Source organism: Rhododendron vialii, chromosome 1a, assembly GCF_030253575.1.
Source record: "Rhododendron vialii isolate Sample 1 chromosome 1a, ASM3025357v1".
In the NCBI taxonomy this organism is placed as follows: Eukaryota; Viridiplantae; Streptophyta; class Magnoliopsida; order Ericales; family Ericaceae; genus Rhododendron; species Rhododendron vialii.
Genome location: NC_080557.1, coordinates 22996270 through 23009031, shown reverse-complemented (window position 1 = coordinate 23009031; position 12762 = coordinate 22996270). Strand labels below are relative to the sequence as shown.

Sequence of the window (12762 nt, the reverse complement as noted above, 5' to 3'; positions counted from 1 at the left end):
GTCTCCAGTGGCCGGCAGTTGATGGTGGCGGTGGGTGCTTGTGCGTGGTAATGGTCGGCAGTCAGCTGCGACGTCGTTGGGGGAGGAGGGGAGGGGGGTTAGGAAGAGGAGGGGGAGGAGCGGAGGTCAAAGGGGGTGAGGGCGTTGATTGAGGGAGGGGGAGCGGAGGACGGCGAGGAGGCGGCGGGTGTGGTGGTCGACTAGGACTCCGAGGAAGGAGAAGTTGGGGGTAGGGAGGGGTGGTCGCCGGGGGGGAGGAGGGTGGCGGCAACGGAGGCGTCGGAGATGGAGAGGAGGGTGGGCCGGCGGAGGGAGATTTCCGTAGATTGGGTTGATATCTGCTTGATTTCTCTTGATCTCAAACACAAAATTGCTGAGTGGATGGCAGAGGACGTGGGGACGAATAAAGCTGGTTCACCGTAGGTCAGGAGGTGGTCGCCGGTTGTCGACGACGGTCAAGGAGTTGTCAGTGGTGGTCTGTGGTGCTGCTATGGTTTGCTGGGAGGAAGAGAGGAAACATGGTTGAGGGTAATATTGGAACATTTTATTATTTTTGAAATAATTTCAGTAAAAAAATTAGTAGAACTTGACAGAACTCTAACGGAAGGGGTGTACGGGACAAAAAAACTTTAATGAGGAGGTCTCGCCGTAGCGAAAATTCGCGAAGAGGGTGTCCGCGAAAAACGGTTAAACATGCTAGGTAAATAACCCTTAACTTTTTGGTGAAAGAGAGGACAATACTCGAAAAATGGAGAATAGGATCGCTGAAACTATGTGAAATGTTAACTGATACTAATTGGTATTCAGGATTTCCAAAATCTTGAGGAAATTCCTCCCAAAAAATCAACATATCCCTCCCAGAGAGCTTCCACTTGGTGCTCTATGTGTTTAATAGTAACATAGATGAGAGCTTCCACTTTATTTCAATTCATTGCACTTCACTTTGGGACAAGCAATGCTCAGATATGCGATAAATAAACTTCTTGCATTGGAATGAGCGTCGAGCTGTTTATCTCGTTGTTGTTCTTTTGTAGTCATGACTATGTAGGAGTAGAAAAAAGAGCAAAAAGCTACTGCATCAACTAACCGTCCATTATGCCTCTTCCTAATCAGCAATTACTTAAGTGAGTTGGTATGTAGAATTACCTTCTTGCCCTCTTTCAAAACTAACAGTCCAGTTGTTTAATCACTAACAGTCCAGTTGTTTAATCAACTACAAATCAGCAAAAAAATCCACAACTTTGTATTCTAAAGTTTCAATTCACAGCAATAGACTCAAAGTAAGGCAAAAATCTGGTGAAAAGTACGCTCGAGACACCATCGCCTACACTTCGATCTGGGCCCAATAATGCTCGGATCTGTCACTGTTACCTTCTAGATATCGTCAAGAAAAAAAAAAAGAACAGATTACGCGAGAGAGAGAGAGAGAGAGAGGATGAAGTTTTTCGTCAGTGCAGATGAAACAGAAAGGTTTTTTTTTTTTCTTTGGAAATGGAAGAGAGAGAATGGGTTTGGTTGGAGAGGAAAAAAGAGGAAAGAGAAAAAGCTTTTATTGGGATTGGGAACAAGATGTTTGGATGGAGAATTTTTCTAATGTCGGGTGGGTACCACGTCACCCGACTTACATAGTGGCCAAGCGGGTACATTCAAACTGTTCAAAAGTGCATTAGACGGTCCATATTAAAATACTCTCTCTCCTCTCATCCTCACACTCTCTCATCTCTCTCTTTTTTTTCTCTCTCCAAATTCAAGCAGTCCAAAACCGAAATAGACAGCCCAGATGCACCGAACGGACACCACAAGATACTTGCTCGGCACTAAAAAATTTCTCGTTTGGATGACGTCGGGATTTCAGGCGGGAGTTAATCGTGAGCCCAGGCCACATCAACATCGTGTTTTGGCGCCTGGGTTGGTTTCGTACATGGTAGACTTATTGATTGTTGACCCAACTCGGCTATGGGTTGCACAAGGAATCCACTAAAAGAAGAACGGAAAAGGCAAACCAAATACGTAGGTGGTAATTGCGTTAGATGTAATAGGAGAAATCTCACATCAACTAGATAGAACATTTCAATCAACAAATCATTTTCAGGTTCACATCCATCTGTAACCGACATTTGAAGGTATATAAGAGGCTGATTTCAAATTGCAGAAATACGGAAATTCCAAAAAATTCATGCCCATGGTTCTCCAATTAGCGACGAACAGGGACAGATTCAGAAATGTTTAGTGGGAACACCTTGTTAATCATAGTGGCGAAAATTTACTTTTCTAGTTAACCACAATAAGATCGTTATATAATTAAGGTATGCAATGCAAACTACAAAAATATATAACACATACTTTCACTTAAATTATGTAAAAATAAGCACAAAATTTCAGACAAAATTTGAGAGTATATTTTACATGTGCATCGACAAGTTTTAAAATGATCGATATAGTTTTATTAATGATATTATTTTAAAATATTACTCTTAAACGGTTAAAAATAAGTACAATTAAGAAAGAATCAATCTAAGTAGACAAGTAGTTCGAAAATCAATAAGTATAAATGCACCGTATGACGAAATTGAAACATAAAACTAGTTTTATATGTATATTTTCAAGATATATGGACTTGTTTATGTGTAATAGCACACTTAATTTCATAATTATGCAAAATATATGAAAATATAACAAAATTATTTTAATTTCAAGCGGGGGCACGTGCCTCCCTTTCCCTCCGTCCCTGGCGACGAACTCAGTAAACATAAGTAGGTTAGCATGTTTAAAAGTAGAGGGAGCAATTAAGTAAACATAAGTAGAGGAAGCAATTAGACTGTTTAAAAGTTGTTGCTGGAGTCAAGGATTCACCCGATACTCTATGTTCTACTGAATTCTGCTACAAACAATTTTGCAGGTGATAGCAATATGTTTTTCCTTTTGTATTTTTTACTTCTGTTTAAGTCTATAACTGCAAATAAAAAAGGGCCACCGGTGAAAAAGTTAAATTTTTTACAACACTTATCAATCAGAAAAAAGCCTAGCCAGCGAGCGGGTTTGCATGTATTGTCACACGATTGATCCTGATTTCAGCAAGAGGTCGATCCCCTGGTCCTATTGGAGTCTGCATAAAAAACATAAACCCGTAAATGAAGAAAATATCTACAAGCACCATAGGAAGTAGCATGGCACATTCCCAGTGAAAATTAATAATAAACCTCGTCAAAGAAATCAACTTTAACAATTCTTTTTTTCTTCGTGAAAGTCAACATTGTTGGTTTCAGTTACTCAGGTTTGAATCCATGTCAAATGCATGGGAATACATGATGCCTACCACTTCACTTGCAATATTGTTATAAACCGACAGGATATAGTGGTGATGAATTGATACTTGTTACCAGCCTAACAGGACTAGGGATTATATACTCAGTCAGCAACAAGACAAAAAGTACCTTTTCCATGAGATCCAGAACTTCAAACCCATGAATCACTTTGCCAAACACGGTATACAACCCATTGAGATGTGGTTGTTTCGCATATGATATGAAGAATTGGCTTCCATTTGTGTTGGGACCACTATTGGCCATTGACATCACACCCCTTGCATTGTGCTGGAAGAAGAGCCAAAGAAGACAGGTTTACCTTGAGATGAAAAACCAATCAATAAACATGTTATCCTATATCCAGCAACTCAACACATGAACACACTGCAACATTCAAGACATAAAAGGGAAGAATGGGTTGGCTAAGAGGCTAAGGAACAAGAGAAGATTTCCTTAGGTGAGGAAGCCAAGCATCATTTAGCTCACAAATCATGCAATTTACTAAGACCTGTGCCCAATTAATATCAAGTTTTGGCTGCATCTCACCATTTTGTTATAATTTGTGAAGATGACTACCAGTTTTTGTTCAGTAAAAGATAATGAATCAAGAACCATTAAAGTAAATAAACAAAGAAAGTACAAGACAAAGATCGGCAGCCTGAGAACTTAATGTGGATTTACCTTGAGAGCCTCTCTTATCTCATCACCGAACTTTTTGCCCCATATACTGTTCCCTCCTTTGCCTGTGCCTGTCGGGTCTCCACCTTGAATCATAAAACCCTTTATATTTCGGTGGAATATCGTCCCATCGTAATAGCCACTGGCACAGAGTGCCAAAAAATTCTGAATCCAAATAAATTAAAAGTTAACAACGGCGCACGGCAAGCAAAACCAATGGTCAAATCAAAATCCTGCAGTATGATTGCAGCTCTAGCATATATTTCCGCTGCATCATCACATTCAACAGACTCCAAAAATGCATTAGAAACCACTTAGAAAGAATCATCAGTGCAAATTCATTACATTCTCATAGCAAGAACAAAATGGTGACTATTAATATGATGATCGCATAAAAAATTAGTTTAGGACATGATTTTTATAAAAAAGCAACACAAATTTGCTGATATCAGATGTTAAGCAGAAACCATGGGAGAAAATATCAAAGCTGCAAAATGATTATAGACAAATTTAAAAATACAGTGGCAATAATTACTTGACTACCCAACAACAACTAAAGAATTACATTACATTCACTTTAGTAAACATCACATGACACCCCTCCCCTTCCAACCCCCTTTTATTCCAACTGCGTGCACGTGAGTGGTGATGGTGGTGGTGGGGTGCAGTGGGGGTGGGGGTGGGGAACTACTTATGTGGAAAATGTGGGAGGATCACTTAAAGAAAAGCCTTCAACGTCTTGTAGATATGTGATTGGTGGCACTGCAATCAAACGACTACTCATTAAGGGACTACAAGGATATAAACATTAAGGGACTACAAGGATATGAAGTGGCAAGCAAAGGTACCAAACTACTCAGTAACGAGCCTCGAGATATTCAAAACACATGTTACTGTGTGCCAGCAAAGTTCTCAAGCTTTATTTTAAGGATCTTAGACAGGATAAACCATAGGCTACTTCTGATGAACAATAAAACAGATTTATCATCTGTTTAGTTACAAAAGAATGGCATAGAACATAAACCAACATCAAAGGAGGATTGAATCGATGTGACCTAAGATTAAGACGTCTTAAACTGTTGAGGCTATTGCATCCAGCTTACCCATTTTATAAATAACTGAGATTCTGGAAATAGAGGGCCCTCACTAGCATATAAAATCTATCTTGCCTCCCAGCAAGATTTTATTTCTATAGTGACTTCAGCCCACTTATCACTGCCCAAAGCAGTAGGACTAAATGCATCATCTGTGCGATACAGAAATCTTTTGTATTTTGCCCTTAACTGGAGACGTGTAGCTCTTAATCATTCGGTCCAGCTTATCTCTGCCATCATTGAGAGTGAGTGAACCTTCTTCACAGTGAGACAATTGGAAAATGACATCACATGGTGACAACCAAATTGCTGTGCCCATTCACACTAGAGCGGGTTAAACCACTGGTGCGGACATGGTTTAGGTCCAAACCGACCCAAAACCATCAGTTTCTATCTTGAGAGTGCTTGTGTCATGATTTAAGTAAAACGTTTCCTGCAAGACTGTTCGCTTTACCCCCGATTATCTTTCATAGAATTTCCCAACTCTAGAGGTATTTGTCTTCTTAAAAACACTATATTTACTCTCTTTTTTATAAGTAAAAATAATATATTTACTTCAAAACCCAAAGCTGGGTTTACAATGGAAATGAACAAGTCTCATAAACAAGTAACAATGAAGCTTGGCCAAACACTCCTTTGCATGACAACATTCTTAGGCAACACCACTTGAGTTACATCCACCCACCCAAAAGCATTGCAATACAGTCGCCAATTTAGAGAAGACAAATTTCATATCAATTGCTTCTCCATATCTAATGAGCAGGAAATTATCAACAGCAAAAAAGATCAATACAGATCAACTGTCCCAAGTTAAGAGGGTATCTAAAAGAGTATCGAACAATTGTTTCATCATACATTAACACCAAGGTTCTAAAGATAAACCTCACTGCCTCCCAATTCCAATTTTTCTTCTTTTCAAAGAACTTCATCACCTCCTGTTGTCATAAAGGCCTAGATTTCTGAGGGAAGGCATGCAAAAACCCAATAGCTCCACCTTTGGAAAGCATACGCATTTGTGAATTCAACACCACGAAAAAGAAACTATAAATCTCCTTGCCCCAAACTATTTTTCACAAGTTCTGGCATGTCCGCCCCCTAATTTCCGTCGAAAATGTCACTTAACAATTATATACCTCATCCAGATGCTACAGTTAACTTCTCAACACTCTTGGCTAGCAAACTAGACCAATTTAGCCCAGCATACACCTTATGTACCTTCAATATCGATATGCTGGCTTCAAATAGTAATTAAGCGCACTTAAGGTATCCAGTATCCACTGTAGACAAACCCTGGTAAGAGAACAAAGTCTATAACAAAGAATATCACGATTACAACCCCTCTCCTCATAAACATCCTATCAGGTTAGTTACCATATTGTTGGGATTAATGCCCTTATAACCAATAATTTTTTTAGTTTTGGTTAATAATAAGAGCTTTACTTTCTTGTTCTTAAAATATATTCTTTCATACATCAGATATAATTAATGAGATGAATATAAAAGTCCTCAATCACATTGAATATGATTTATGTATGTAAATTTGATTTACTTACGGGAGATATAAATCATTAATGCTTGTAATTTAAACTATCCAGCGTTGCTGATAGAAATGGACTATCTATCAGGTCAATTGCAACATGATTAACTTCTATTAGATAGAATGATTCATCTCGATCATTGAAGTGAAAGACTTCAGGTTAATATGTTGGTGTATTTGGTATACATTGAAGGATCATCATAAGAGACGCACTATTTTAACGATTGTCAACCTAAGTGTGAATCTTATAATGCTAATTGTAATTCACTCTTAATCCTGAGAAAGCTAATGAACTCAAGTTTCTATCCTACGTTACTTTGAGTCACGAATTAGTGAGGTCTTACGTAATCAACACCTCGGTGGGTTGGGTGATTTATGTTAGCACTGTGACAACATTATTTTTAAGATGGAATTCACTAGATTAGTCTTTGGAATCTAGTACTAGTCATTCTTATGAAAAGTTCGTTAGAATGTAGACTAAAAGTGAGTGAAGTAGTATTCAATGGAATCAAAACATAAGCATGCTTTGGTGTGACAGTAATTTATTATGACCAATTGCTACTTATGGACAATGCATAGTGAAGTGGTTTGATATTATGGTATTAGCATTCACCTAGGTAATAATATATTAATCTTCTTGCGGTCTAGAGTTCAACCATAATTACATAGTGGAATCAATTTTAGTTTAATTGGGCTACCACTCAAAGAGATGAGAGAGAGGAAGTCCAATTTTCGCTAATCCTCAAGAAGCCCATAGGTCCCAGCCCTAGCCTAGTAATAAGTGAGGAATTAAATTTTACTTGAAATGGCCAAATGGATTGGGTTATGAGTCTTCACAAACTCTATCCCATTTTTCCCTCTATATATCTGTCTCTATGTCTCTCTTGGAAAAGGTAGATGTAACTTTTTCTCCTCAAAAGATTATAGAGAGAGCTGAGAGAAGAAAGGAGGAAAAATCGAAGGGTTCCCACAAACTCTTTTTGGCTATTGATTCTGTTCGGTCATAGGGGTTGAAGATCTTTGTTGTGCAAGTTGCAAGAAGGGGTCAACTTGTTCTTAACAAAAAGTAGTATTTTTGTTTTTTGAACTCCAAAAGGTAAAAAAACCCTAACCCTTCCTCATGAAACTTTATGTACACATAAGTACATCCGAAACAATATTTTTTGAAATCATATTCTTCCACAATGGTTTATTTGAAGACAAAAATATATCAGTTCATCAATTTCCCTAAATGGCACAAATCATGGACATAAAACACAGGAAAAAGATCTCTACTTGACTTGCTATTCATGATAGATTCCAATTTCATCAAAAAGAACAAGGTGAATGATGTATAAAAAACAACTCCAACCCAGTCTTCCACTTGATGCTGAGAGAATGCAAGTACTAAAAGCGAAACATTCAACCAGGGACAGATTCGTATGTCCAACTTTGGGGTTGGCACGAGCCCTAATAATCTCGTAATTATCTTGCAAATTGTTAGCATCGTACAAGAGTAACAAAAACTTTTTGGGGGTGCGAATGTGATTGCCTCCCTCTCACCGTAATCCATTACTCCATTCAACCCCTAACTTATTCCACTTTTGCGCCCAAACGGAAAAAAAAAAAAAAAAACAAGATTCACTAAACTAAACCTAAATCAGCTAATTAACCCTAGTGAGTTGAACTTAAACGGAAACAGCACGGTTCAAAGTAAAACAAACGGCGGGATAAACAACCACGATATTGCGAACGTAGAATTAAAACCTCGGCGGCTTTGGCGGCCTCGTCGCAAGCGATCTCGCACTTGATGTCTCCGAGGTTGGTGTGAAGCGTCACTGCCTATAAAACACCACACGTATGCATACAACAATGTTTGGGTTCGTCATCCAAGTAGTCGACAGATTGAAGTGAAACTGTTTGATAAATTGCCGCAGGTAAATGAAACGTACCATTTGTTCGTCAAATCCCCCTTCTCTTGTTGGCCGCCCGAGTTGCAAGTTTATTTGTTTACTTGTGTCAGTTGTGCGTTTTGAACGTCTGGAATGAGAAAGAGAAAGGGAATCCCTGTTTCTTTTAACAGCCCCTTTGGTCTCAAAAAGTTTCTCTTGGATGGAATGGTGAAAAAAGAAAAGAAATGGGCGTGTCCTTCCTTATTAATGAGAGAAAAAGAAAAGAAAGAAGTATGATTTCTCACACTCTCATCCAAATAACAGTGAGAAATCAAATTCTTACAGGCGAATAGTAGAGTTTCGGCGACTCTCTGATGAGCTGAAATTCTCTCCCTCTCGTCTTTGGCAAACCTGGAACTCTCTCTCTCTTCTTCAGCGACGCACAACCACTCGTCCGACAACAATCCAACGAGGGGGTAGATCACATGCTCCCCTTTCTCACGAAATCTCGCCACTTTTGGCGAGAAACAGAACTAGGCTTGGGAGGGACGCACAGTCACTCGTCCGACGACAATCCAACGAGGGGGTGGATCACATGCTCCCCTTTCTCACGAAATCTCGCCACTTTTGACGAGAAACGGAACTAGGCTTGGGAGGAGTTCTGGTCTCCCTCCGTCTCTCGCCCTTCCTCACCTTCTTCCCCTGCCAAATAAGGGAGAGATCTCCCCGTTTCTTTTCTTCTCTCGCAAACTCTCGCGTACCAAACGAGCTGTAACTATAGAGAATAAATTTTGGGCAACTGATTTTACCACTCCCCTATTTGTTAATGTCACTTTCTTTTTTTTATTAGGATGAATTTACTAAAACACTCTTGCATTTGAAAAGTGAGAAAAACTAGTATTATAAAGTGCAAAAGTGTTTTAATAAACTTACCCTGATAAAAACGAATGGGAGTGGTGTTAACAAATATGAAAGTGGCAAAATCATTAGTTTAAATTCTACACAGACTCTAAAGTGTCCGCCATCTTTGTAGTATAGTTAAGGATTTTTTGTCAGCAAAATAATTTATTATTAAATATATATACATGATTTTGCATAGGTGAGCGTACAATGAATTTCGTCCACAAATAATTTTGTTCAAATTTAATTAAGTAAAAAGATATTCATTGAAACTTAAGTAATTTTTTAAGTCAAATAAGTTGAAAAGGTTAAATAAAAAACTATCAAAAATTAGGGCAACGTATATATTACCTGCTTATGGTTTAGGTCTTTGGCACATCATTTCCTTCACATTTGAAAATGATCAATTCACCTCCTCATGGTTTTCAAAACTTCTATGATGCTCCCAAGTGGTATGAGAGCATCATACTCTCAATGAATGTGGACCATTGGATTGAAAATAGATTAATCGCAGCCCTTGAATCAAAATAAAAAACCAATAGTAGAGTGATTTTGTTAAAAATGAGATGGTTTTGTGAACTTTTGACCAAAAAAATAGAGAATTACTTACCATGAAAACAAGCAACACTTACCATCGTATAAGGCTAATCTTACTATAGGTTATAACAATACTTACTACAACCGGTTGGTGAGATAACAAGTTACCATTAATTAAAAAAGAATACCCTATTTTTTGGCGGGAAAATTTGGAGATTTTAGGAATTTATATATTCACACAACTTTAAGCTATATATACCATATTTTTTGCCTTTTTGCTAACAATTGGGTAGTGAAAAACCTAAAAAATGGTGCTCGATTATAAATCTAGTTTAAGATTTTAATTTGTTCTGAAAATATAATTAGAAGAATTATCTAAAAATAATAAATTTGTCAATTTTTTTTCATAATTTCCAAATAACATTATAAAGTATTTAATTGATTTATTTTTAAATAAACATTTATTATAAATATATTTTAAGTAACTTACTTTTAAATATTATGGAGAAAACAAGATATTCATTTAATATTTTGATAGCTTACAAATTTAGTTAATATATATTATAAAATAACACTATAAGTTGATTATTACAACAAAATTGAACAATAAATATATTTTTGCTTAATAGATATTGAATAATTTTGTAGGATTCTCAATTGAATTTATGATAGTATTTAATGAAATTAGGCTTTTCAATTTCATTAATATATTTTATAGTGTACAGTATGACACAAAGTACAAATCTAACAACCAATAGTGTTGATACTAATATACTCGACAGTGACCAGTCAACGAAGATTGGTTTATTTGTAATTGATTGATCTGGTTATATATTCAACCAATTGATCAAACGATTTGAATCGATTAAGATCACATTTGGTAGATGTGGTAGTTAACAATGATGTTGATTGATAGTGATTAGTGAAGATTAATACAATGGGCTAAAGTAGGTTGACTAATTTTTTTTGCTTAACTATTGATTTATCTATTTCAATCATTCAAATTACACAATTAGCAAATTTCAAAAAAGGTTATTTGGTGGTTAACATTGATCATTTGGCAAATGAATGAGTAACAGTCTTTGTGATTAACATTGATCACTTGGCAAATGTAGGAGTAACCACTAATAAACCGGTAAATTGAAATATCTCATTTATTTGATCATTTTTAAAAGTAATTTTACTAATATAAATACTTTTATTTAATTTATTATAAAACTAATACAAGTAGATCCAAATAAAATTTAATGTGGTGGGTACTATGACATTATTTATGATACATAAATATATACTTACCCGTCATTAATGTCATAATTACCATAGAATAAAGTTTACTTACCATAATACTGTATAAGGCTACAGATATCACAAAAGCCGAATTTTTTACGATAGACTAATATTTGGTGATAACACTTACCACATGATTGACAATACTTACCATGAAATAAGGGGAAAAAAACTATATGCTGAAACCAATCTTACCACGCAAACTGATCACGTTTTGACAATTACTTTGTTTATCTACCACCAATTATGGCATTAATGGTAATAGATTTTTTCATACATACCTTAATCTAATTTATACAATTCAAAGTCAATATAAGTTAAAGAATCACAACTAAGTTTTCCACAATAAGCTAACCTAGCAAATTAATCATGTTTTTACATTATGTTCTAGTAACACTTATCATTAGGGGTGTTACAAAACCCGATGGACTGAAAAAAAATTCAAAAAACCCGACCGATCGGTTCAATTTTCGGTCGGGGTAATGACGGAATTTTTCCGGACCGAACTGAACCGAATTGAAATCGGTTCGATCTCGATTTCCTGAAATTTTTTCCAGACCAAACTGAACCAGTTGACTATACATATTTTATATATATTTTACATTAAAAAATATAAAATATTAACATAAATATATTTATATGCACCAGTTCTCCTATCAGGGATCCCTGATTTTGATTACCGTCTGTACCTCGCCTTTTTCGATCGAATTGCGACGATTCGAGCCGCTCAATATATTCAGAACGTGATTTTAAGGGTAACTGTGAGAAATCGGTAAAAAAAATGACCGGAAAGGGCTTGATCCGATGCATTTTATGTAAAAATGCTATAAATGCATTTTTATGAAAAACTGTTCGGATCAAGCCTTTTCCGGTCATTTTTTTTGCTGATTTCTCATAAATACCCTTAAAATCAAGTTCTGAACATGTTGAGCGGCTCGGATTATCGAAATTCGATTGGGAAATGGGAAGTGCAGACGGTAATAAAATCCGGAATCCCTGATAGGAGCCAGACTGTATTTATATATATATATATACACACACAGAGTCAGGTTCCGGTGAGAGATCCCGCATTTTATTAAAATGCAGGACTTTCCTTTCCGATTGAATTTCGATGATCCGAGCTGCTCAAAGTGATCAGAACGTGATTTTAAGGGTTCCCACGAGAAATTAGAAATTAGCAAAAAAAATGACCAGGAAGAGCTTCATCCGAGCAATTTTCATTGAACGGTTCAAAAAAAACTGCTCGGATGAAGCCTTTTCCGGTCATTTTTTTTGCTAATTTCTCGCGGAGACCCTTAAAATCACGTTCTGCACACATTGAACGGTTCAGATTTTTAAAATTTGATCGGGAAATGAAAGTCCCGCATTTTAACAAAGTGAGGGATCCCTCACTTGATCCGTGGTGTGTATATATATATTATATCGGGGCAGTTTCGGGGACACCTATAAAAACATCTAAAAAAATATCTCATAGTTCTTAATCAAATTTTGATGATCCGAGCCGCTTAATGTGATCAAAACATGATTTTAAAGGTACACGAGAGAAATCAGCA

At 36.7% G+C, this 12762-nt stretch overlaps 1 protein-coding gene across 1 annotated transcript; it reads right to left on the bottom strand.

The window, feature by feature from the left end:
• Positions 1-2791: 2791 nt before the first annotated feature.
• Positions 2792-8695, bottom strand: LOC131323083 (peptidyl-prolyl cis-trans isomerase CYP18-1-like). Its single transcript, XM_058354706.1, has 5 exons — positions 8546-8695; positions 8361-8435; positions 3987-4148; positions 3435-3593; positions 2792-3106 (listed from the first exon to the last, which is right to left on the bottom strand). The coding sequence occupies exons 1-5, from the start codon at positions 8546-8548 to the stop codon at positions 3023-3025; spliced, it is 483 nt and encodes a 160-aa protein (XP_058210689.1). The 5' UTR covers positions 8549-8695; the 3' UTR covers positions 2792-3022.
• Positions 8696-12762: the final 4067 nt, after the last annotated feature.